This window comes from Schistocerca nitens, chromosome 3 (genome assembly GCF_023898315.1).
Source record: "Schistocerca nitens isolate TAMUIC-IGC-003100 chromosome 3, iqSchNite1.1, whole genome shotgun sequence".
In the NCBI taxonomy this organism is placed as follows: domain Eukaryota; kingdom Metazoa; phylum Arthropoda; class Insecta; order Orthoptera; family Acrididae; genus Schistocerca; species Schistocerca nitens.
In genome coordinates this window covers 560,843,247-560,869,074 of record NC_064616.1, presented here as the reverse complement: position 1 = coordinate 560,869,074, position 25,828 = coordinate 560,843,247, and the positions used below count along the sequence as shown (strand labels likewise).

Sequence of the window (25,828 nt, the reverse complement as noted above, 5' to 3'; positions counted from 1 at the left end):
TTCCAACTGTGACTCACTGATATTATAGTCAAAAGATAGGATTTTTTGTTTATTTTTTGTTTTGTGAAGTTTACAATTTTATATTTTTGAACACTGGCAAGTTGCCAATCTCTGCACCACTTTCAAACCTTACCAAGATCTGACTGACTATTTATGCACCTTCTTTCACGTAGTACTTCATTATAGCTAACGGCATCCCCTGCAAAAAGTCTGAAGTTACTATTACTCTTGTCTGCAAGGTCATTAATATACAGCATGAACAACAAGGGTTGCAACACACTTCCCTGGGGCATGCCTGAAGTTAGTTCTACATCTGACAGTGACTCTCCATCCAAGATAACATGCTGCATCCTTCATACCAAAACGTCTTCAATCCAGTCACAAATTTCGCTTGATACCTCATATGATAAAACTTTTGACAATAAGCACAGCTGTGCTACTGAGTCAAATGCTTTTTGGAAAGCAAGATATACTGCAACTATGTGGCTGCCTTGATCCAAAGCATTCAATCTTCGATGTGAGATGAGTGCAAGACTGGTTTCACATGATCAATGTTTTTGGAATCCATGCTGGTTAGCATTGAGGAGGTCATTCTCTTCAAGATACCTCACTATGTTTCAGCTCAGAATGTGTTCTGAGACTCTACAAGAAATTGACATCAAGGATATAGAATGGTAGTTTTCTGGATCACTTCTACTACCCTCCTTATAGATGGGTGTGACCTGTGCTTTTTCCAAGAACTGGATACGGTTTTTTGTTCGAGGGATCTATGATGGATTATAGTTCAAAAACAGGCTAATGCAGCCACAAATTCAGTATAGAATCTAACAGGGATTCCATCATATCCTGGAGCTTTGCCCAATTTTAATGATTTCAGCTGTTTCTCAATATCACTGAGACCAATACTTATATTATTATCTATTTCAGTTGTACAAGGAGTAAATTGGGGCTATTCTCCTGGATTTTCCTTTTTAAAGGAACATTTGAAAATTTTAGTTAAGACTTTCAGCTTTTGCTTTGCTATCCTCAATTTGAGCTCCTGTCTTATTTGTTAGTGACTGGACACTACCTTTGGTGGCACTAACCACCTTTACATATAACCAGAATTTCTTTGCGTTTTGTGAAATATCATATGGCAATATTTTGCTGTGGTACTCACTGAAGCCATCACACATTGCTCTCTTGGCAGCCAAATGCTTTTCATTCAGCATCTCTCTATCAATAGCCCTACACTTTGTTTTAAACCTATTATCCAGTAATCTGTTTCTTTAGAAGTTTCTTTACAGTGACTGTATACCATGGAGGTTCCTTCCCATTATGAACCATTCTACTGGGTACATATCTATCCAGTGCATGGTCAACTATTCTTTTAAACTTGAGCTATAGTTTCTCTATATGCTTCTGTCCTGTGCTGAAAGTTTCAAGTTCCTCATTGAGAGTTGACTCTACAATTTTTAACTAGTTTGCTGAACATATATATCTTTCTGCTTGTTTTAGTTGTTCTTTGCACTTTGGTAATCAATGTTGCCACAACTGCATCATGGAAACCAATACCAATTTCGATGTGGACATCCTCAAAGAGGTCAGGTCTATTTTTTGCCATCAGATCCAATATATCTCCATCATGAGTGGGATTCCTATCGGTTCTAGGTAGTTTTCAGAGAACACATTTAGTAACATTTCACAGGATGTCTTATCAGGCCCACCACTAACAAAACTGTAATTTTCTCAATTAACTGCTGGGTGATTAAAGTCTCCAACAATGATTACAGTATGACTGGGGAACTTATATCCAAGTGAAGTGAGGTTTCCTCTAAAGTTTTGGGATACATCTGGAGATGTCTCTGGTGGTTTACAGGAGGATTCAATTATCATTTTATGCCCACTCTTGATACTGAGTCTTGTCTGAACAATCTCACATGCAACTTCAATTTCTAATATATGCTTAAATTTCCCCTCAAAATCTCACTGCTATCAATTTCAGGTTTCAACCAGCTTTCTGCATGTAGTATCATTAAGCTTCACTGCTTTTCATGAGCACTTCAAACTCTGGCACTTTTGTTGTGAATGCTTTAGCAGTTTACCATTAGGATTTTAATGCTTTCACCTTTGGGAGGCATTTCTTTCAGTCTTACACTGATCCTTCCAGTTTTTCTATGCTATCATTATCTGGATTGGATGGAGAGTCACCTAATCTAAAAACCTTTGCGAGCACCCGACACAGAGTCAGCTACCTGAGAAGCATCCTCTAATGTGTAGGGCACACCTTACCCATTTACAGGGATCGAACAGTTATCAAGCCTATGGTGGTAATCCAGGAAGTCACAGAACTTTTGAAGTCTCTGGTTCAGTCCTCCCACTTGACTCAGAACCAAATGGCCATGATCAGTTGTGGGGACAATTCTGTAAATTGTGAGCTTTGTTGGAACTCCATGTGCAAGGCTGGCTTTCTAAATCTTCTCTGCAAGTTGCTGGCACAAGTATGACTGTGGAGCCCAGATGACATGCATCATTTGTTCCAATGTGTGCCATAATCTGCATCCTCTTCCTTAAATGGCTGCTGGAATAGCTTCTCCAACACATTGCATGAGGCCCCCCAGGCATACACACTGAGTGCACCTGGTGTCCTTCCCTGTCAAAATGGCTCTGAGCACTATGGGACTCAACTGCTGTGGTCATTAGTCCCCTAGAACTTAGAACTACTTAAACCTAACTAACCTAAGGACATCACACACATCCATGCCCGAGGCAGGATTCGAACCTGCGACCGTAGCAGTCGCACGGTTCCGGACTGCGCGCCTAGAACCGCGAGACCACCGCGGCCGGCCCTTCCCTGTCCATTGTTGCTATTCCCATAAGGGGTACCATCATTCACCATATGTTTGAACTGCTGACAATTAATAGAACACATTGCATGAGGCCCCCAGGCATACACACTGAGTGCACCTGGTGTCCTTCCCTGTCCATTGTTGCTGTTCCCATAAGGGGTACCATCATTCACCATATGTTTGAACTGCTGACAATTAATAGACACCTGCCCTTTGCATTTGCTTCCTCTTGACAGCACACAAAACAGGTTAAGTGAGTCCCACTAACTCAGTTTCAGTTACAGTGAAAGACAGCACCTCAAACTTGGTGGTTAGGAGGATCCGTACAACACTCTGAGTCCTTCCTGGTCCCCATCCACTCTGTACAGGATGCCTAGATCTACCACTGACACCTTACTTGCAGTCAAGTGAATGAGTAGTGACAAATCCTGTACATTCTGCAGAGGAACAGGATCCTCTGGTACCAATATTACAGGTATACAGCTCTTGGAAGCTCTTCCAACACACCGATTCACAACAGCTGTCCATCATTTGACAGTAGTCAGGGCAATTTCCAGTTGCTTCTGAATGTCAACCAACTCATCCCATGTTTGAGAATGGCATTAACAATGGGACTGAATTTTGGTTGGTGCAATGTATTACAAGGCCATGAACAAATAACTTTAATTCAAGCCTGCTGATTATGTTTTAATCTGATGAGCTACAAAGTTGCTAACTCCCTATAGGAATTGAAGCAAATACACAAAATGAGATTTCCGTTAAGGCAACACAAGCCTGCCCAGTTGGCCGTGCGGTCTAACACATGGCTTTCCGGGCCGGAAGGAGCACCTGGTTCGCGGCACGAATCCACCCGGCGGATTTTTGTCGACGTCCCGTCAACCGGCCAGTCTGTGGATGGTTTTTAGGCGGTTTTCCATCTGCCTTGGCAAATGCGGGCTGGTTCCCCTTATTCTGCCTCAGTTACACTACGTCGGCGATTGCTGCGCAAACAAGTTCTCCACATATGCATACACCACCATTACTATACCACGCAAACATAGGGGTTACACTCGTATGGTGATGGTGAGAGACGTTCCCTGGGGGGGGGGGGGGGGGGGGGGTCCACTGGGGGCCAAACCGCACAATAACCCTGGGTTTGGTGTGGGGCGGCGGAGGGGTGAAGTGGACTGCAGTAGTCATCGTGGGGACGGAGCCTCTCTGTCGTTTCTAAGTCCCCGGTTAACATACAATACAATACAAGGCAACACAAAAACCTATGGTAAAAATTACTAGTTTCCTAAAATGTTTTGATGTTAATTATTAGCAGACTCAGAAACAGAGTTAATTTACTATGAATGCAGATAATATATAGGGCTACTCCTATTTAAGGGAAAACTAACTGTAACACAATATGTTAGTTAGAATATCTGCTACAGTAACTAAATCACAACACTGATTGACTACAGATTGCTCATAGATTATGTGCTTGAGCTCATACATTATGTAAAGGACAATGGTAGCTTCCAAAAATTCTCAAAAATACTCATTTATTTGCATTGATATACAATGAAACTCAGGGGTGATGTATTCTTTGGCAGAACTGTAAACCAGAAATGCTCAATTTCTATTAAATAAGTTATGCATACAACATATTAGGTAATTTCCAGCGTGGTTTCAGAAATGACCCAAGTACTATGTCAACAGTACATTCCAACCATTACAAACTTGAACTGAAAGGTCCCAAGCAGCAAGGGTATTCTTGGACCCTACAGTGCTTCTGATGTAGCACATCATAATGTGTTCTTGTCAAAAATTGTGATGAGTTGTGCCACAGGAAAGATCATGCAATTGCTAGAAATGTTTTTAAAATGTAGACAACACTGTACAGAAATTATATTTGATAATTGGGCAATACTGGAGAAGAGACAGTGAAGAATAAGAAATAAAAATTTTGGTGTTCCTCAGGGCTCCATTTTTATTCATATGTTATGTAAATGCTTTCTCAAGTTCTCTAGATAATAAGCATTTGATCACTATGTATGCTGATGACATGCCTGGAATCTGATGACATGTATGGAATCTGTTGCACAGAATGTAAGATCAGCCTTATCGAAGAGATTCAAAACTTTATTATTCACTTTAAGCTGAGTGGTACAAATAGACAAATATTGTGATTGATGAGATTCTGCCAAGAAACCTCTTTCTTTGGATGTAAATTTTTGGGTTTACATGTAGATGACCAACTTTAATGGAAGCAGCAAGTTGAACATGTCTGCAAACAAAATAACATCCAGTCTATATGTATCAAGAAGATTATCACTATTAATTAATTCTGAAACCCTAAGGACTGCATTTTTTGGTTTATTTTACCCTTTCGTCTGTTACAGCATAGCACTGTGGGGTGGGATCTGCCACACTAATATGACAAGGGTTTCTATATTGCAGAAGAGAGCCTTGAGGATCACAGGGAAAGTGAAACAAGTGATGTCTTGTAAAAGCCTACTGACTAGATTCAATATTCTCACAATTTATGCCCTGTAAATGCTAGAAACCATTGTGCTAGTGAAAGAGAGGAAACTAAGGTCAGAAACAGGAACATGGGAATTCACAACCATAATACAAGACATAAAACAGACTTCCATATGGTTAAGAGAAAATTAACAGCCTAAAGCCCTTATGTCAAAGGAACTGTTTTTCATAGTCTGTTACCAAAAGATCTTAGTATGTTGACAGGTGGCACTTTTAAAAAGCAGCTCAAGTAGTGGCTTATCCATAAACACACATATAACTTGATTTGACATGAATAATAAAGTAAGCAATAATATTGTCATATAAATAATTATAGTAGGAAATTTCACATAAAACCAACTTTTCACTATGGAATGAATTATTGTCCTACTATTTGAATTATTTAATTGTAGCATACTGAAAAAATACTCGAAATTTATATTTTTTTGATAATTCCCATGCATGCAAAATTACAAAATGAGAAGTAAATAAATTGACAACTGATTCTCCAAGCCCTTTGCAGTCTTACATAACTATGCATTTCTCATGTTTTCTCTGATACCTCCTGACATTAAGATTACTAACTATAAATTTATTTTGCTTGGTCACAATATAAAGAAGCCGTCAGATAACCTTTCTTACTATTGCACTATCATTTTCAGATTTACAAGAAGTAGAAGCAAATGGTGGCATGACTGTAGAAAGATACATGGCTTGGATAGAATTTTGATTTGGTGTGATAAATTGTAGCTTGCTCTAAATGTTAAAAAAAATGTAAGTTAATGCAGATGAGTAGCAGAAACTGTCCTCTGATGTTCAAATACAGTATTAGTGGCATACTGCTTGACACAGTCATGTCAATTATATACCTAGGCATAATGTTGCAAAGTGATGTGAAATTGAATGATTGTGTAAGATCAATTGTATGGAAGGAGACATTTTATTGGGAGAATTTTGGGAACGTGTACCTCGTCTGTAAAGGAGACAACATAAAGAATGTTTATGTGACCCATTCTTGAGTACTGCTTGTAGGGATCCCTACAAGGTTAGATTCAAGTAAGTCATCAATGCAGTCTATAAGCATGCTGTTAGATTTGTTACTAGTATTTACAATCAATACACAAGTACTACAGAAGTGTGCCGTAAACTCCAATAGGAATTCCTGGAGAGAAGATGTTCTTTTTGCAAAAACACTATTGAGAGGTTTAGAGAAGCTGCTGCATTTGCTACAGACTGTAGAATGATCTTACTGCCATCAACATACATCTCATGTAAGGCCGAAGAACACAAGATAAGAGAAATCAAGACTGCATAAAGGCAGTCTCTTTTCCTTTGCTCCCTTTTTGAGTGGAAAAGGAAATAGAATGATGAGCAGTGGTACAAGATACCCTTTTCCATGCAATGGATGGTGGTTTGTCAAGTATGTACATATGTATGTAGATCTAGATATTCAGGAAGTGTAATTCATCCATGAAGGACGTAGCACATAAAACCCTTGTTCAACCAATACTTGAAATTACTCATCAGTATTGGATATGTACCAGATAGAGGAAATAGAGAAGATTCAAAGAAGAGCAGCACATTTCATGACAGGGTGATTTAGTAAATGTGAAAGCATCACAGAGATGTGCTACCAATTCAAGTGTCAGATGGTGCAGGAGAGATGTTCTGAATCACAGTGTGGTTTTCTGTTAAAATTACAAGTGTCTACATTCCCAGAAGAGTCAACCAATATATCTCTTCCTGCTATGCATATCTCATGCAAAGTCAAGAAGGTAAAATCTGAGAGAACTGAACTCGCACGGAGGCTTACCAACTGCTGTTCTTCCCACATACCATCAACTTAATGTGGCTTTTGAAGCATACATGTAGATGTAGAACTGATCGCCAATTCCTTTGGTTTTTATAAATGCAAAGGTGGTTGTTCAGCACCTGAAATTGGTTATCTAGCTCCACCTTTATATTGTGATCAAGACAAATTTATAGGAAATTATTACAAATTTGACTGCTATATCAGCTTCTTTCAGATTGGTATCTTGCTATTTGATCCTATATTAGTAAGGGATTTCACACTGAACCTGAATTAAAATTCATATTTGAAGGTAAATTAAATGAGTGAAGGATATGTTCTACTTCTTTCTGCTGTATGAACTCCCCCATAAAGTCAGTACTGAATCCCTATACATAATTATAATAATATTTTTCTTGTAAAGAGAAGTTACATAATTTCAAGTTTGCTGGAAAAGACCCTGAACTGATAACTAATTAATCTAAAAAAAACCATCACTAAAAAATTTATACAAGTAAATTCAAACATTTCTGAACAACACAACTGTTCATTACGCAATTCTGAACCATTAGTATATCTCAAAATGTTCTCTATGGCATAAATGGCAACTCCACCAATCTGCAAGGAATATGTCAGGGCAGAATCAATACCCTTATAGTGGGAGTTTTGCTTTGGTATATTATTTCCATCAGAATATCATCTTCAGAGTTAAGATCTATCACTAGAACACTGGCATCTCTTTGGAGTCATATCACATTTAAATGTTACACCATCTTTGTAAACTCTGTGCAGCACTAAAATGAATATGTGCTCTTATCATATAAATGAACTTATAAATATGGAAATCATGATTTTAGGCTATTTGTTGAAAATCTGAAAAAAATGATGTTAACAAGCAGTGAAAAATTTATTCAGTGCTCTTACCAGTGCTCAGCTTGCAGAAACAAAACTAGCTAATCCTACCACCAGGGAGTATTTGGAAACCTTCTTCTACTGTTTTGGGCACTGGTCTCAGCTCAGTAACCTGGAAGGAAACCCAATTATGAATTTGCTATCACAAAAGTCCATAGAAAATGAAAATTCAAAAAACGAAGACATACAACTATGTGGAACAAGAAAAGGTTACCACAGTATAGGACCATCTGGGCTCTCATAGGTTCTTTTATTTTGATTGTAAATATCTTGGAATTTTCAGTTTCTTGCCTGATGTCTACTGGCAACCTGATTTTGGTGAGCCTGAGAACTGCACAACTGATCCTAAGTTCACTCTTATTATTAATCACAAATCCCATTGGGCAGTATATGTATCGCCATGCAAGTGTGAGAATCTCTAGGCCTTTGACGAGGCTTCAGCTAGATATGTATTTATGAACTTTACACAGCATTTTTACTGCACACTTCTTTAGAATAAATAAGTCAGTTAATATGTTATAGAGCAGGAAAATGACTCATCAGTTTTCAGACACTGTTTGCAGGTGATATCACCCAATGCAAATGAGTGGTATTATTACAGAATGCATCTGCAAGGGAAGCAAAAGCACCCAAAATGATGATGCTTGGTTACAGTATCAATATCATCTCACTGGGGCAGTCAAAACAGTTACTTGTGGGCATGCTAAGTGATATAACACAAAAAACACCAAAAAACATGGACCTGGTAAAGGGAAAACAAATGTCAAATGTATTCATTAGCTACTGAAGCCTAGATTATCTACAAAAAAGGTTGTATATTTAAAAAAAAAAAAAAAAAAAAAAAAAAAAAAAAAAAAAAACCTCTCATCTGATTCATTTTAACTACCATTAAACTTTCTAGAGTCTTTGCCAAATAGGATTAACAGAAGAGATAGAAAGATTCCGAGAAGAGGTGCAAAATTCTTTACTACTTTGTTTACTTGACACAATAGCACTTTGAGTAGCTCAGTAGTTGACACAATGAGGATGACATTTAATATTCTGAAGATAATTACTCTAAAATGCTATAATCTTTTTTTCTGCTAGGGAGGAAGGAAAAGTTGGTGTCAACATTTCATTTGTGGTAAGCCATTAGACACACATTCCATTCACTCATCTCAACAAGGAAAGAGGAAGGAAATCCCATGTGGATGTTTTTAAGGAAACAATTTGCTTCAAGATATTTAAGGAAGTCACAGAAAACTTAAATTTTATGATGAGTGGTGACTTTGTTCCTACTCCTTTGAAATACAAGTCCCATGCCATGGAATGTCACTTCTCTTGGTTTCTTTTACCAAGAAGCAAAGAAACTTTTTTTTTTACCTGGATACACACTGGTAAATCTTTAGAAATTATAGCATATTAGGAATGGTAGAACTATCCTTCACAAGCACCATTCATTAGTGGAATATCCGCCTTCATTCCCCACGTTTCGGTCACTCACTCTGTTTTAAACTTTGTGGCCATCAACACTAAAGTACTAAAATAATCTGAGATAAGATGAATGTGGATAAAATGCATTTTAAAAAGTAAGATATCAAATGGAAATATGATCCATTTTGCTCAGTATGATGCATAGCAAGTTGGGTACCTGCCATCAATTATGTTTCCATCCCCCAATAATTAGTATATTTTTTCCCCAGATTCATTAGATTTCTGAAATAGTCCTTTTTGTAATGTATACAGGTACATGAAAACTACAAATTCATAGCTAGACTTAGTTCAATGTAACTTCATTACTCAAATCATTCATCTGATTATTCTGAATCCATTGGCATAATTAGTTTGGCTACAGAGCATGTTAGTTAGAAAATACGATTAACTGAAACTATTCATACAGTACAAGTCTGCAACTTTGGGATGAGCTAGGAGACATGTTTAGGTATTAGGACCTATAATACTCTATAATACAAAATTCCATCATTAAATTAAGGTATTATTTTTCCTGAAATTAATAATCCCCTGAGTCAGTTGAATTTGAAGTTCAGAGAGGCTGTCACTTTTCATTGTAAATTCTGTCATAACTACTGTAGGATTCTGGACTTTCATCACATACTTTCATTGACTGAATTTTTCTGCATCAATTATTATTTAATTGAAGGACTGATGAATGATTTCATGAAATTCACTCTAATTTGGAATATGGCACTCATTCATGTAAATGATGGGATTCACAATGTAGAAGAAAGATAGTGTCCAGTATTTTTATAAATTTGTGAGCAGTATTTTTTCTCCAATCCAAAATTCTATTGAAGAAGTTCACCAAAAACAGTAAATTCCAACCTAGACAAATTTTAAAGCATTATGTAGCTTTAAAAATAAGAGTTTATTCTTATGCAACTCTTTATAAGATCCACCCCTACCATGAAAGAGTCAGTCTGCAGCGAGTTTGTAATTGAGTAACACCTATTTGGAAAATGTACCACAGTCGGTCCAGTGGATACATTAACCCAAAAAAGTGTACCATATTCGTGACTTGTTTTGTGTCCTGTTGCTTATTACTCTACAGCCTCGTGAATAATAGTCAGTAATTAATTAGGACATGAACTTTTAATTATTCACTATGTTAACCTTCAATAATCAACCATGACAACAGAGTTATGCCCTGATCAGTATGGTTTATGAAAACTGATACTTACTATGCACATTTTGTTCTCTGTGCTATGTTGATTATCTCAGAAGGACATTGTGTTGTGTGCTCTAATAATTGACAGTTTTGACTACCAATTTTCAACATGAAGACATTTATGATTAATTATGTCAATATTAGGGTACTGCACTCAAACTATATTGTAGAATACAATCAAGTGTAGTATGTAGCTTTTTGTTTACCTGAACTGAACTGAAGTTTATGAAACCTGAACTGACAACAAGCAGTATTTCAGGCAGCATCAAAGTGTCATTAATATGTTTGGAATCAAGTTTTGATGTGGACTACATTACTGACAATAACCTACTTTCATAAAAAAATTTTCAGCCAGACATTTGACAGAGGCACCAGCTACTACAGACGTCTGTGCAGACAGTTGGGTAGGTCAGAAGTTCATTCTCACTTCCACTCATGGAGAAACATAAAATGCTGAAGACTAAGTCAACAGTAATTTAGTAAATGCTGCTGTTAAATTAAATAGTAGTTAAACTAATATACATCTACATCCACATAGATACTCCACAAGCTATCATATGGTGTGTGGTGTATGGCAGGTGCCATGTATCACTATTAATCATTTCCTTTCCTATATTACTCACAAATGGAGTGATGGAAAACAAACTATTTATATGCCTCTGTATGAGTCCTAATTTCTCTTACCTTACCTTCACAATTCTTAAGCAAAATGTATGTTGTCAGCAGTAGAATTATTCTGTGGTCATGCCTGTTCTCTAAACATTTTCAACAGTGTTTCATGAAGAAAAGTCTTCTTCTTTTCAGGGTTCCCATTTAAGTTTACGAAGCACTTCCGTAACACTCATTTGTTGGTCAAATTTACTGGCAACAAATCTAGCAGAATATTTCTCAAGTATTTCAATGTCTTCCTTCAATTTGACATGGTGGGGATCCCAAACACTTGAACAATGCTCAAGAATGGGTCACACAAGTGTTTTAAATGCAATCTCCTATGTAGATGAGCTACACTTCCCTAACACTTTCTCATTATACTGAAATTTACCATTTGTTTTCCCTACTACTATCCTTATGTGATTGTTCCATTTCATATTGTTTTTCAACATTAACCTACAAATTTCATTGAGCTGACTGTGTCAAGCAGCGTGCCACTGATATTGTATTCAAACACTACAGGCTTGTTTTTCCTGGTCACCTCTCTCAAATTACTTTTTTCTTCATTTAGAGCAAGCTGCCATTCATCATACCAAATAGAAATTCTGCCTAAGTCATCCTATATCGTTTTACAGTCACTCAATGATGATACTTTCCCACATACTACATATCATCAGCAAACAGTTGCAGACTGCTGCTCACCCTATCCACCACATTATTTAAGTATATGGAGAACAAGAGTGGTCCTCTCACACTTCCCAGGGGCACATGTGACAACACCCTTGTATCTGATGAACACTTGCTGTTGCAGACAATGTGCAGGGATCTATTACTTAAGTCTTCAAGCCACTCACAAATCTGGGAACCTATTCCATATGCTTGGACCTTCCTAAAGTGGGACACAGTGTCAAACACCTCATTGAAATCTAGGAATATGGAATCTAGAATGAGATTTCCACTCTGCAGCAGAGTGTGCACTGATATGAAACTTCCTGGCAGATTAAAACTGTGTGCCGGACCAAGACTCAAACTCGGAACCTTTGCCTTTCGTGGGCAAGTGCTTTCCCATCTGAGCTATCCAAGCACAGCTCACGACCTGTCCTCACAGCTTCAATTCTGCCAGTACCTTGTCTCCTACCTTCCAAACTTCACAGAAGCTCTTCTGCAAAGCTGTGAGGACGGGTTGTGAGGCGTACTTGGATAGCTCAGATGGTAGAGCACTTGCCCACGACAGGCAAAAGTCCCAAGTTTGAGTCTCGGTCTGGCACACAGTTTTAATCTGCCAGGAAGTTTCATATCAGCTTACAGTCTGCTGCAGAGTGAAAATCTCATTCTGGAAACAACCCCAGGCTGTGACCAAGCCAGGTCTCTGCAATATCCTTCCTTCCAGGAGTGCTAGTTCTGCAAGCCCCTGAAAGGCAAAGGTTCTGAGTTTGAGTCTGGGTCTGATACACAGTTTTAATCTGCCAGGAAGTTTCAATATGAAATCTGCCTGTTGCCCCTCTTCCATGGTTTACAGGGTGTGAGAAAAGCACAAGCTGAGTTTCACACAAGTGATGCTTTCTAAATCCATGCTAATTTGTGGACAGAATCTTTCCCACCTCAAGGAATTTATTATAGTTGAATGCAAAATACATTCAAGACTCCTGCAGCATACCAATGTTAAGGATATGGATCTATAATTTTTTGGGTCCATTCTCATGTACAGTGGTCTCATGCACTTTTCCCCAGTTGCTTGGGGCTTTGCTTTGGGCAATAGATTCACAATAAATGCAAGCTATGGAAGGAGCCAATGCTGCAGAGTACCCTCTGTAAAACAAAATTGCAATCCCATCCGGACCTGGCAGTTTACTTGTTTTCAACTGTTTCAGTTGCTTCTCAATGCCACAGATGCCTATTTGTATGTCCTCCATAAGGGAGTCCAAGTAACCATCAAATGATGGTATGTCTTTATGACACTTCTGCATAAATGATCTTTCACATTCAAAATTTAAAACTTCAGTTTTGCTTTTGCTGTGTTCTATTGCCACACAAGACTGGTCAATGACTGACTGGATAGAAGCCTGTGACCCACTTAGTGATCTTCCACAGGACCCAAATTTTTTCAGGTTTTTGTGAAGATCCTTCGCTATGGTACGATGGTGGAAGTAGTTGTATGCTTTGTGCATGTGATATACTGATAACTGTACACACTGAACACTGCACATCAGTAGGTCTTCTCACCAGAGAAGGAAGTGCCATCTTTGGACAGCAGACTATCAGATGGTACATCAAAATTAATTCCTTGGACCTTAAAGCCCAGCAAGAGGCAATGTCATTTGTTTCACTGCCACATATTATTGTTCCTCAACTCTAAACACAGTGTATCAACAACGAGATGACTGCATGTATGGAGACAGCACATTGTGTAATTGTATTTGCCCCACAAGCATCCTTACCTGCTTCATCATTTGTCTCCTTTCTCTTAATTCCCACATGCCCTGGTATTCAGCAGAATGATAACAGCTTCTCTTGTCTATGCAGGTGCAGAAGGGAATCATGTATCATCTGAACTTGTTTGTCTGCTGCACACACATGATGTACAGCCTGAAGGGCACTTAAAGAGTCAGACCTAATGAGGAAGGAATTTAGTAGCATGAATACTTCTTAACCACTACAGTGCCCTCAAGATCATATATAATTCAGCATCAAACACTATGAATCTATTAGGTAAGTAATTTTGCAGGTATATTTAGGAAATAACACACCACAGCTGATGGAATCCTCCTCTCTAGACCAATCACTATAAATTACAGCATCAAAATATGTAAAACATGGATTTTAAAATGTAATTTGGGATGAAATTATTTATGAAACCTGTTAAACATTAAAAAAATCATGGGTCTCCTTATTAACTAGGATGGTGAACAACTCCACTCTTGATGAAGCACATCAATATGGACTGTATTAAGTGTCAATAGATCCTCCTTAGTAAGAATCAGAAATGGCCTTGTTGCTCACAGTAATTTTATGAACATTTGCTTCATTTTCAGGTGAACAACACTATGGAATGCTGGTGACTGTGCATTGAGAGTTGACTCTATATGCAACACACCATGAGAATCTCCTGCCTCACAACAAGTAGTGGTTCACCAGCCTTAACAGAGAGGCTGGGAATATGACTGGTGTTATATGCTCATGTTGCCAGCCAAATCCCCTCATGGTAAACAACATAAATCATTTTAAGATGTGATGGCCAGATGAAAGTGGCAAGGCAAGATCACACAAAAACCTTGTAGGACTGGAGAGGCCTTTTTTGGTCCTCTCCCCACAACCTGTGGCTGAGGCACTGTAGTTTAAACAATGGCTTTAGGTGTTGGGCATTTAAATACTTCAGTAGCAGTAATCAAGTAAGCCTCTCATCAAAACTGAGACTCATAAACTCCACTGAACTTTAAAAACTGAGAGCAATGTCATTCATTTTTAGTATGTGTGGTTAAAAAGACAACAAGGATAATTAAAATTAACATACACACATCTTTCTGACAAAAATGTAAAATCCTGTATTATGTTCCCATTCCTCCAACCATCTTATCAAAAGTTGTGAGTGACAAGTAGTCATTGTAAAGTTGAAGAAGAGCACTTAATAGTAAAGTTACCCATAAACACCGAGCACCAAATAGGAGGCTTACCTGTAAATGTAATGCTGCAAATTGCTACAGCAAACAGTCAAGCTTAAAATGGATCTGTGGTGACAACATGCTCTAACAGAATTTCACTGACATGACATCTATGAGTGCATGCTGAAAAGTAATTTTTTATGTGAAAACCCTTAATACTTTTTCAATAAAACAAACTTTATTAACTTTCTACATCTTTATTCTTCATGTATAAATATTTTATTTCTTGACATAATCACCCTGGCAGTGAACACTTGCTTTCCTGACAGAGCCACAACCTCACCCATGCATGCACTGCTTCATCACCATTAAAGTGAAGTCCTTGAAGATGTTGTTTAAGTTTTGGAAACATTCCAAGCTCTGTCACATATGTTATGGTTAGCATCACTGTTTCATTCATTAAAAGCATGAACAACCTAACTTCACACATTACTGAGGTTGATACAGTCAATGCTGTACACAGCTTTCATTCTTCTATGGATTTTAATTGGAGGCACATTTATTGCAGTTAGGAACTTGATTACAGAACACTGTTTTCACACACTGACTTGGTTACATTACACACCACCCTATTATACATTACAATTAATTTGTAATAGAACAATATGAGAATTTTGTTAACATCGTTAATGCCTCCTCCCGAGCATCGATTCCAAGGGGATGCAGAATGAACTATATCAAGGGTATAATACCTGAAATGGCCACTCTTCTTGAAGAATACTACAGGAACATTGAAGAAGATCCTACCAGTGAAGCCACATCAAGCCTTGCACAGAATGTCCTCTCTTCAGTATCTGAGGCTAAGAGAGAAGAATTGATACAATTAATGGCTGACTGTGACATGAGTAAAAGTAGCCAAAAGGCTTGGAGACTACTACATCACCTGAGTAATGATAACACTCAGGTCAACACATATGTTATTATTAAACCAAACCAAATTGCTCACCAACTCCTCATTAATGGCAAATCAACTAAACCCAGAAATATAGAGAGGAAACAATTATTCAGGCAAACAGATCAAGAGAATAGTATCTTATCTCCTTCTTTCTCTCTTGAAGAATTGAATTCAGCCCTGGATAAATGTAAACTGGGAAAAGCAGCAGGATTGGATGACATTAGAGCTGAACAAATCCAGAATTTTGGTCCTCCTACAATGCTTTGGTTACTGGAGTTTATGAACAACTGTATTCGAGAATGCAAGATCCCTAAAGTATGGCGAAAAGCAAGAGTAATTGCCATATCAAAACCAGGAAAGGATAGGTAAGATCCCAAAAATTATAGACCTATCTCCTTACTCTGTCACCTCTACAAAATAATACTGGAGAGACTCATTCTTCAGAGAATGATTAGAAAGGTGGAGCCTCTTCTAAAACCACAGCAAGCAGGTTTCAGAGAAGGGAAAAGTTACACATCCCAGATATTAAACTTAACATAACAAATCAAATATGGATACGAGAAACGGTTCTTTACAGGTGCTGTCTTTATTGATCTGTCCGTGGCTCACAATATGATCAACCATCGGCTCCCTCTGAATACAGTTTATGATATAACTAAAGACTTCACACTCATGTGCAATATTAGAAACCTTCTCCAGAACTGCAGATTTTTTTGTGGAATTTCAGTCTAAGAAAAGTAGATGGAGAACTCAGAAAAATGGGCTACCACAAGGCAGTGTGCTTGTGCCGCTATTATTCAACATCTATACCAACAATAACCTATCCCTGAAGGAACTAGAAGCTTTATTTATGCTGATGACTGCACTATCACTACTCAAGCTGACTGTTTTGAGACTGTAGAAGACACGCTATCAAAATCTTTGGAAGAATTCACTGTTTACTATCATGGGAGTTACTTGAAACCTAATCCTACCAAGACTCAGACCTGTGTTTTCCACCTGAAGAATAAACAGGTAAATAGATCCTTAAATATATCCTGGGGAGGCATTGTACTCAAACATAACCCTACTCCCAAATATCTTGGAGTAACTCTGGATCGTGCACTAAAATATAAAAAGCATTGCCTAAACACCAAACAGAAAGTGGCAGCATGTTTGGTATGATACAAGTCCAGCAGTCATGCCAGGAATGTCGATGTGGCTCTAAATGAGTCTTGCCGGATTATCACGGGTTGCTTAAGACCTACTCCTGTGGACAAACTCCACTGCATCACTGGAATAGCTCCTCCCAAAATCAGACGTGAGGTAGCTGTGAGATATGAGAAAAGTAAGGCCACAATGAAGAAAGCCCATCTACTATATGGTCGTCAGCCCACCCATCCTAGGCTGAAATCAAGAAAGAGCTTCTTGACAACTACCAAGGCTCTCATCGAGAATCCACATGCGCCAAGGACCTCGCAATAGTGGGAGAAATGTTGATATTTGGCAGAATGGATGGCTCCAAGGAAGAACTTCCCCCTGGACATTTGGAGAAGTGGTCAATATGGAGGTCTCTCAACTGATTATGATCAAACACAACAAGATGCAAGACCAATCTGCAGACCTGGGGTTTCTTGTAAACTCACTTCTTTGCCAGCATGGCACTGAGCAGACTAACAGCCATTTCCTTCAGTGTTCCTCATCACCAACCACCTGCACCATGCAAGACCTTATGAGAGCTACACCAAATTCACTTGAAGTGTCCAATTTTTGGTCTTCTCTTGTGTAAAATTATGTCAGCACTTTTATTTTTTTATATTTCTGTACTTTTGACACAATAAATAATTAATTACAATTGAGAGACCTGTATCATGAGGGGGTTGCAACTTGTGTCAGGAAAGTTGGAAAGTCAACCGAGTAATATGCATGACATGTAATACCTCAACCAATATAGAGAAGAGAATAAAGAAATTGTAAGCATTACTTTTCAGCATGCCTTGTAAAACTGTCTGGAAAGGAAGGACCTTCTGAATATGGGTAGACATCCCCAGAAGCTCCACTTGTGAAGTGGATCAGGGATTTTATGCCTCCTCATAGGTGGCATAACACCTATGGGTGCTGTCTCCACAGGAAAGATTGTTGTAATGCCACCTCCAGCAGGGTGAGATTGTTATGGTTTAACAATACCCCCCACAACCTCACTATAAGTCTCTAGGTAGTTTCTGTGATTCTAGAACCCAGGTCAGATGCCAATAGACCACACATTCCAGCATGTTTCCCCACAGCTAGATAGCGCTACACAACAACAACTACTGCGAAAGACTTGACCTTTCCTGATATCTCCATCCATATGTCATGACTGTCTCTAGTCAGTCAAATCTTATTAAAAAAAGATGTGAGTGTGCACTACAGGTTCCTTTTAAGGTTCCATAACATGATGCACTAGATTTTACCATCACCTGGTGCAGTACTCTTGCTCTAAGACAATGCACACTCCAACTTCCAAGCAGAGAAGGGGTAGTTGTATTCTTGGGATTTTTAGAATAGAAATTTCAGTTGCCCCTTTCCATTTAATGTCCAGCATATGTGGAAAGCTAGATCCTAGTTTGCAGCAGCAACAATCACAATGAAGCATTCTGCCACTGTCTGCACCATGCCTCGCTTCCAGGTGTAGGTTGCAGACACTACTGCTTCAGTACAGCAATTATTGGCAAACTGAAACATTTGCAACATATTCTCCTCATAGCTTCCCATACCTGTATAGAGCCAGAAGAATCATTTATAAAATGTATAAATACTTGTTATGATTTCTCCTTGTTCTCATTGATTGTTCTTCATCTCTTTGTCCTCGTGATCCCAAAAACCATATGGTTCTAGCAGATGGTTAGGATTTTACCCATTGCAAAGCCACCCACCTGACCCTATCTGCAGAGTGACACTCATAACTCTATCACAGGTCATGATGCCTCTGAAGTGAGCCTGAGGACTTTGGGATAGATAAATCAGTAGTATGGTGGGCAATGCTTTTAATGTGGTCCACCCAGTTCGGAACACTCTCTCAGTGTTGAAAAACAACCTGTTGGGTATACAACATACAGTTTTGTCTGGTAAGTGTTAATCATGCTAGCTTCCTTTCAGGAACTGTTCTATCAGAGGTACATCCAAATGGGGAAGTAGTCACTTGAATGCAAGTCATTGACCCCTCCTCACTGTGCAGTGTCTGCAAGGACAGGAGATCAGAATATAATGTCAATGGGAGACAATGACCCTATTGCAATGCTAATTAATGCTATCACCAGTATTTACAAGACACAGTGTCATATCTCACCCAGGTAATGAGAGTGGCTCCATCACAGAAGATATTGACAGCATTGAGTCAAACAGGTTGTAGGGAATGGCAACTCAGGCAGCCCTCCCACTGACTTACCTGGTCCTGCCACCTAGAGGCCAGAATCTCTTTATAATCAATGGCATGCTACTGGAATCTGGCTGCTCTCTACTGGATTGGACTACAGATTGCTATACAGACTATTAATTCCTGTTCTGACAACAACTTTGTGAAGACTTATAAACTTTCTGGTGTCATTCTTTCAGCATCAAGTTTCTCACCCACTCTGACCCAGATCATTCGGGCTTTATGAAATTTTACTTTATTCTGAAGCTGTTTAACTGTAAATTAATAAAAGTTGTGCACATTAGCACAAAGGAACCAAACAATTTTATACAAAAGTGGCAATGATGAGTGCACAGCACTTGGACATAGGACATGTTCAGTGAAGGCAAACATGGATCCAGAGTTTCTTTAACTTTGGCAACAGCAATTAATGCTGCAACAGGAACAATATTAACAGCAACAGACCTGATTAGAAAAGTGTATGGATTCACTAGCCAACAAACACTGCCACACATGTTGTGAGAAGCAGAGCCAGTACACCAGCTTCCACCCATTTCCACATTTTCTGCCAGACGCTGATGAATGGGAAACCTATAATTAGCACCTCTCCCTGCACTTCTAGGTATGTAACATTTCTGATACAGTACTGCAACACACGCCTTCTATCTCCTAATCCTAAGAGTTGAATTTGCTTTTCAAACTTAGTAGTTATTAGATCCAGAAATTTTACAACTTTGGGAAAGCTGCAAGTTATTTTCATCATATTATGAACCAAAGTGTGATGCAGTAGCAGCCAGATGAGAAGTTTTTCAATGTCCCAAACACTCTAGTCAATAATACATATTATGCACAGCTGAACTTCAAGGTCTTTCCTGCAAATGTAATTTTTCTTTTGAGCCATCAGTCTTCTGACTTGTTTGACATGGTCAGGCACGAATTCCTCTCCTGAGCTAACCTCATCATCTCATAGTAGTACTTGCAACCTAGGTCCTCAATTATTTGCTGGATGTATTACAAGCTCTGTTTTCCTCTACAATTTTTACCCTCTACAGCTCCTTTTAGTACCATGGAAATTATTCTGTGATGTCTTAACAGATGCCGTGCCATCATGTCCCTTATTCTTGTCAGTGTTTACCATATATTCATTTTCTTACCAATTCTCTGGAGAACCTCCTCATTCCTTACCTTGTCAGTCCATCTAATTTTCAACATTCTTCTCTAACACCACATGTCGAATTCTTCAATTATCTTCTTTCTTGATTTTCCCACAGTCCATATTTCACTGCCATAAAATGCTGTGTCCAAATATACATTCTCAGAAATTTTTTCCTCAATTTATGGCCTATGTTTGATACTAGTAGGCTTCTCTTTGCCAGGAATGCCCTTTTTGTCAGTACTAGTGTACTTCTGATGTCCTCCTTGCTCCAACCGCCATGGTTTATTTTGCTGCCTAGGTAGCAGGATTCCTTAACTTCATCTATTTCATGATTACCAATCCTGATGTTAAGTTTCTCGCTGTTCTCATTTCTGCTACTTCTCATTACTTTCATCTTTATTTGATTTACTCTCAGTCCATATTCTGTACTCATTAGACTGTCCACTCCATTCAGCAGAGCCTATAATTTTTCTTCACTTTCAGTGAGGATAGCAATGCATCAGTGAATCTTATCATCGATATCCTTTCACCTTGAATTTTAATTCCACTCTTGAATCTTTCTTTTATTTCCATAATCACTTCTTTGATGTATAGACTGAACAGTAGGGATGAATGACTACACCCTTGTTATACACCCTTTTTGATCTCAGCACTTCATTCTTTGTCTCCCACTCTTATTGTTCCCTCTTGGTTTTTGTACATATTGTATATTACCCATCTTTCCCTATAGCTCATCCCTATTTTTCTCAGAATTTTTAACATCTTGCACCATTTTATATTGTTGAATGCTTTTTCCAGGTTGACACATCCTATGAGTGTGCCTTGATTTTCTTCAATCTTGCTTCCATTATCAACTGCAATGTCAGACTTGCCTCTCTGGTGCCTTTACCCTTCCTAAAGTCAAACTGATCATCATCTAACAGATCCTCAATTTTCTTTTCCATTCTGTTGTATATAATTCTTCTACATCTACATCTATACTCTGCAACCCACTGTGAGGTGCATGGCTGAGGGTATGTCATGTTGCACCAGTTATTAGGGTTTCTTCCCATTCCAGTCATGTATGGACTGCAGAAAGAGTCATTGAATGCCTCTATGTTTGCAGTAATTATTCAAATCTTATCTTCATGATCGCTATGTGAGAGATATGCAGGGAGTTGTAGTGTATTTCTAGAGTCGTTATTTAAAGCTGGTTCTTGAAACTTTGTTAATAGAATTTCTTGGAATAGTTTACGTCTACCTTCAAGAGTCTTCCAGTTCAGTTCCTTCAATATCTCTGTGACACTCTCCCATGGATCAAACAAACCTGTCACCATTCATGCTGCCCTCCTCTGTATATGTTCAGTATGCCCTGTTAGTCCTATTTGGTATGGGTCCTACAAACTTGAGCAGTTTTCTACAACCAGTCACATGAGTGATTTGTAAGCAGTCTCCCTTTTAGGCTAATTGCAGTTCCCTAGTATCTGACCAATAAACTGAAGTCTACCAACTGCTTTACCCACAACTGAGCCTATGTGATCATTCCATTTTGTATACCTACAATGTGTTACACCCAGGTATCTGTATGAATTAGCTGATTCCAACTGTGACTCACTCATACCATAGCTATAGGATAGTATACTTTTTTTCATTTTGTGAAGTGCATAATTGTACATTTCTGAACATTTGAAGCAAGTTGCCAATCTTTGGCCCACTTTGAAATTTTATCGAGACCAGACTGAATATTTATGCAGATTCTTTCAGACAGTACTTGCATCAACTGCAAGAAGTCTGAGGTTACTATTAATATTCTTTTCACTAACTTGGATGCATGAGCTGTTACGCTGATTGTGAGATAATTCTTGCACCTGTTGGCTCTTGCATTGTTCAGAATTGTGTAGGTAATGTTTTTCCAAAAGACTGATGGTATATTACCAGACTCATACATTCTACACACCAACATGAATAGTCACTTTGTTGCCACTTCCCCCAATGATTTTAGAAATTCTGATGGAATATAATCAGTCCATTCTGCCTTATTTAATCACAAATCTTCCAAACCTCTTTTAAATTCTGATCCTAATAATGGATCCCCTAGCTTCACTGTGTCTATTCCTGTTTCTTCTCCTATCACATCATCAGACAAGTCTTCCCCCTCACTGAGACCTTCAGTGTGTTCTTTCCACCTATCCACTCTCTCCTCTGCTTTTAACAGTGGGATTCCCATTGTACTCTTAATGTTACCACCCTTGCTCTAATTTCAGCAAAGTTTGTTTTGACTTTTCTGTACACTGAGTCAGACCTTCTGACAATCCTTTCTCTTTCAATTTCTTCATATTTTTCCTGCATCCATTCCACCTTAGCTTCACTGCACTTTCTAATTATTTTATTCCTAAGTGATTTATATATATGCATTCTTGAATTTCCCAGAACATTTTTGTACTTCCTTCTTCCATTGATCAACTGAAGTATTTTTTCTGTTTCTCATGGTTTCTTGGCAATTACCTTCTTTGTACCTAGGTTTTTCTTCCAACTTCAACAACATTTTTAGAGATGTCCATTCTTCTTCCACTGAGCTGCCTACTGAGCTATTCCTTATCACAGTATCTACAGCCTCAGAGAATTTCACGCGTATCTCCTCATTCCTTAGGACTTTTGTACCCTGCTTCTTTGAGCATTGATTTTTTCTAACTAGCCTCTTAAACTTCTGCCTACTCTTCATCACTACTAAAATGTGATCCGAATATATATCTGCTCCTGGGTATGCCTTACAATCCAGTATCTGATGTCACTTTACATGTACTAACTAGAGTCACAATCAATTGTATGCAGATTATCTTGTGTGTGGTGTAATTATTTGGTCCATTCCACACCAGGAAGTACGTTTACAAATACTAGTTGGACAGCCAACCCTAGAAGAGGTTCTCAAAGCTGCTAAAACACATGAAGTTCCATGTCAGGCACAATGCTCATAAGAGGAACAAGATGTGTCTTCTATCAATAGCTCATCCCCTTCCCACAGAAAATTGTTGTACCAGGACTTAGACTGCTCAACATCTAATAGTGACAACACTGTGTTTCTGTTCATAGTTCATTCCGTTACCACAACAAATTGCAAAATCGGATTCAGATTTATAATCCTCAGTGAATATTGTACTAAGCAAGCTTGTTGTTCTGTGCCTCAGACAGCGCATTCAGATAACCAGTCTTCTGCATCCAATTCAGATTCAGACTACCCCTATGGTTGTCCTCTGAATGGGTGCTCACAGTTTTGAAGCATGTACATCTGATAGCAGTGTCCTCATAAACATGTATGCTGCTCAGAATGTCACAAGCTTAGCCACATGTCCAGCATCTGTGGCAGCCACACATGTCCTCCTGAGTCACAGCATGAGCATAAACAAGTTCACATCATCTTACCTCACTTATATCTTTTTGCAGAGCAACTGCAGAAATTTTGGATCACACTTGCCACTTTTGATCAACCATTTATATTTCAAGTGAAAACAGGAACTTCCCAATTGCTTCCAGCCCATCAGGATCTAATAAACTACAGCCAATAGTGCATTCCCCTCCATGGTCATTGTGTAGTGATGGCCACTACAAGAAACTCAACAGACATAATTTTACATCATTGATTCAGACTGTAGTCAAAACATGTTTGGTCTCCCCGTTTCTTTCAAACCCACCTAAGTCTGATGGCAGAATTTATGTCTGCAGAGATTTTACAACAACTGTCAATGATCAATCAGTTGTAGATACTTGACCCATTGCTTGTCCCAAAGAACTATGTCAAAACTAGTATGAGGAAAATATTTTATCAGAACTGATGTACAAAAGGTGCATCTACAGTTAAAATGGACAAGGTTTCCTAGCAGTTCATGGTCATCAATTTTTTCTTTGGCCTCTTATCCTACAATCACTCCCTTTCAACGTGTATCTGGAGCAGGTTATCCATGATGTCCTGTGCAGCACTATCTGGATGACGACCTTATTACTAACAATATGAGAGAAGCACACCTATATAATCTTTGCTTCCTTTGCCTAAATTTACAAGGCAACTGCCTCTGTTGAAGCTTAAAGAAATGTGTATTCTTTAAATAAAAAGTTCACTAACTGCGATACATGCTCAGTATGGTGGCTTACACTCAACAAATGAAAACGTCGAAGCCGCCAGCAAACTCCATCCACTGACTAACCTTACAGAACCACAATCCTCCACATACACATTATTAATGTTTCACAATGAATTACAATCCTCATTGAAAGCTTTTATTTATGTTTCACAATACTTCTTGAGTATAGTCAATTATTGCCAGAAATTTATCCCTCGGGCATCGGAAAGAGGCAAACCTCTCAAACTTCTGAGAAAAAACGTATCAAATTTCAATGAACCACTGCTTGCCAATAGATTTTTGATTGTATAAAGGGCTTCACCATACCTCACAGCTAGCGATGTTTGACCCCAGTAAACCATTGATCCTCACCATTGATGCCACGTAACATGGTGTTGGTGCAGTTTTATCACGAAAATCCTGGTGACACTGAACATTCTATTGCATACACATCAAAAGCATTAAATTCTGCTCAATTCAACTACATAAAAATAGAAAATGAACCTTTATCAATCATTTTTGGCGTCCAAAAATTTCATAATTTCCTCTGTTGAGTGAAATTCCTCCTTATTACTGACTACAAACTTCTGGTAACTCTCTTCAGCACTCACATCCATATACCTGAGAAAAGATGTAACAAAGCAGGTGGATTACTTGTAGCTGTTATGCTTTTCACCCTCCCAAAATCAGTTATTATTATTATTATTATTATGCAAATTTTGTGATGTCACTGATGTCATTTATATGGCATGTGCACAATAACTAAAAATCTCAAATATTGACTCAGGGCTTAACCAACTTAATTTTATTATCTGTTACATTCCTTTGGTTATCAGGGGTATAATGAGCTAATTATTTTGTCCAAACCTATTTAATTACAATATATCAGTAACTTCATATTTTTTTGCCATTGTTCATTTGTAAACCTATACCCAGTTACTAACTTCTTGATAATGTAGATGAAAAAGCTATACAAATAAGTAAAGCATTCATGCAGTCAATGTCAAAAATATGTTAGCAACACCTGTACTAATTTAATTACAGAGTAATTAATATCCTCAGTAAAATCATTGTTTCTGAAATAGAATCCCATATTTAGCAAATTTACCAGCTTAATTCAACAGGAATTATTAGTGTATCTGAAAGTCCTTGTAAAAATGAATCTCCATCCACTATTCAGTTATTCAGAAATTGAAATCTTTAATTGTAAATTGTGAAAATCTGGTTAACAACAACACATGACTTTAGTTTCAATTATTGCAAACTTATAAAAGAGCCGTGTTGGAAACCATTTTAAGTTCAGGGTGTGGAGAGTTATG

The 25,828-nt window shown here is 38.2% G+C and overlaps 1 protein-coding gene across 1 annotated transcript in view; it reads right to left on the bottom strand.

Annotated features, from left to right (window-relative positions):
* The window catches only part of LOC126249334 (solute carrier family 35 member E3-like), a 181,728-nt gene that overhangs the window by 46,937 nt on the left and 108,963 nt on the right, over positions 1-25,828 (bottom strand). Inside the window, exon 6 of the mRNA XM_049950990.1 lies at positions 8,029-8,128. Within this exon, the coding sequence (XP_049806947.1) occupies positions 8,054-8,128 (75 nt within the window). The 3' untranslated portion in view covers positions 8,029-8,053. The remainder of the gene's footprint in view (positions 1-8,028; positions 8,129-25,828) is intronic.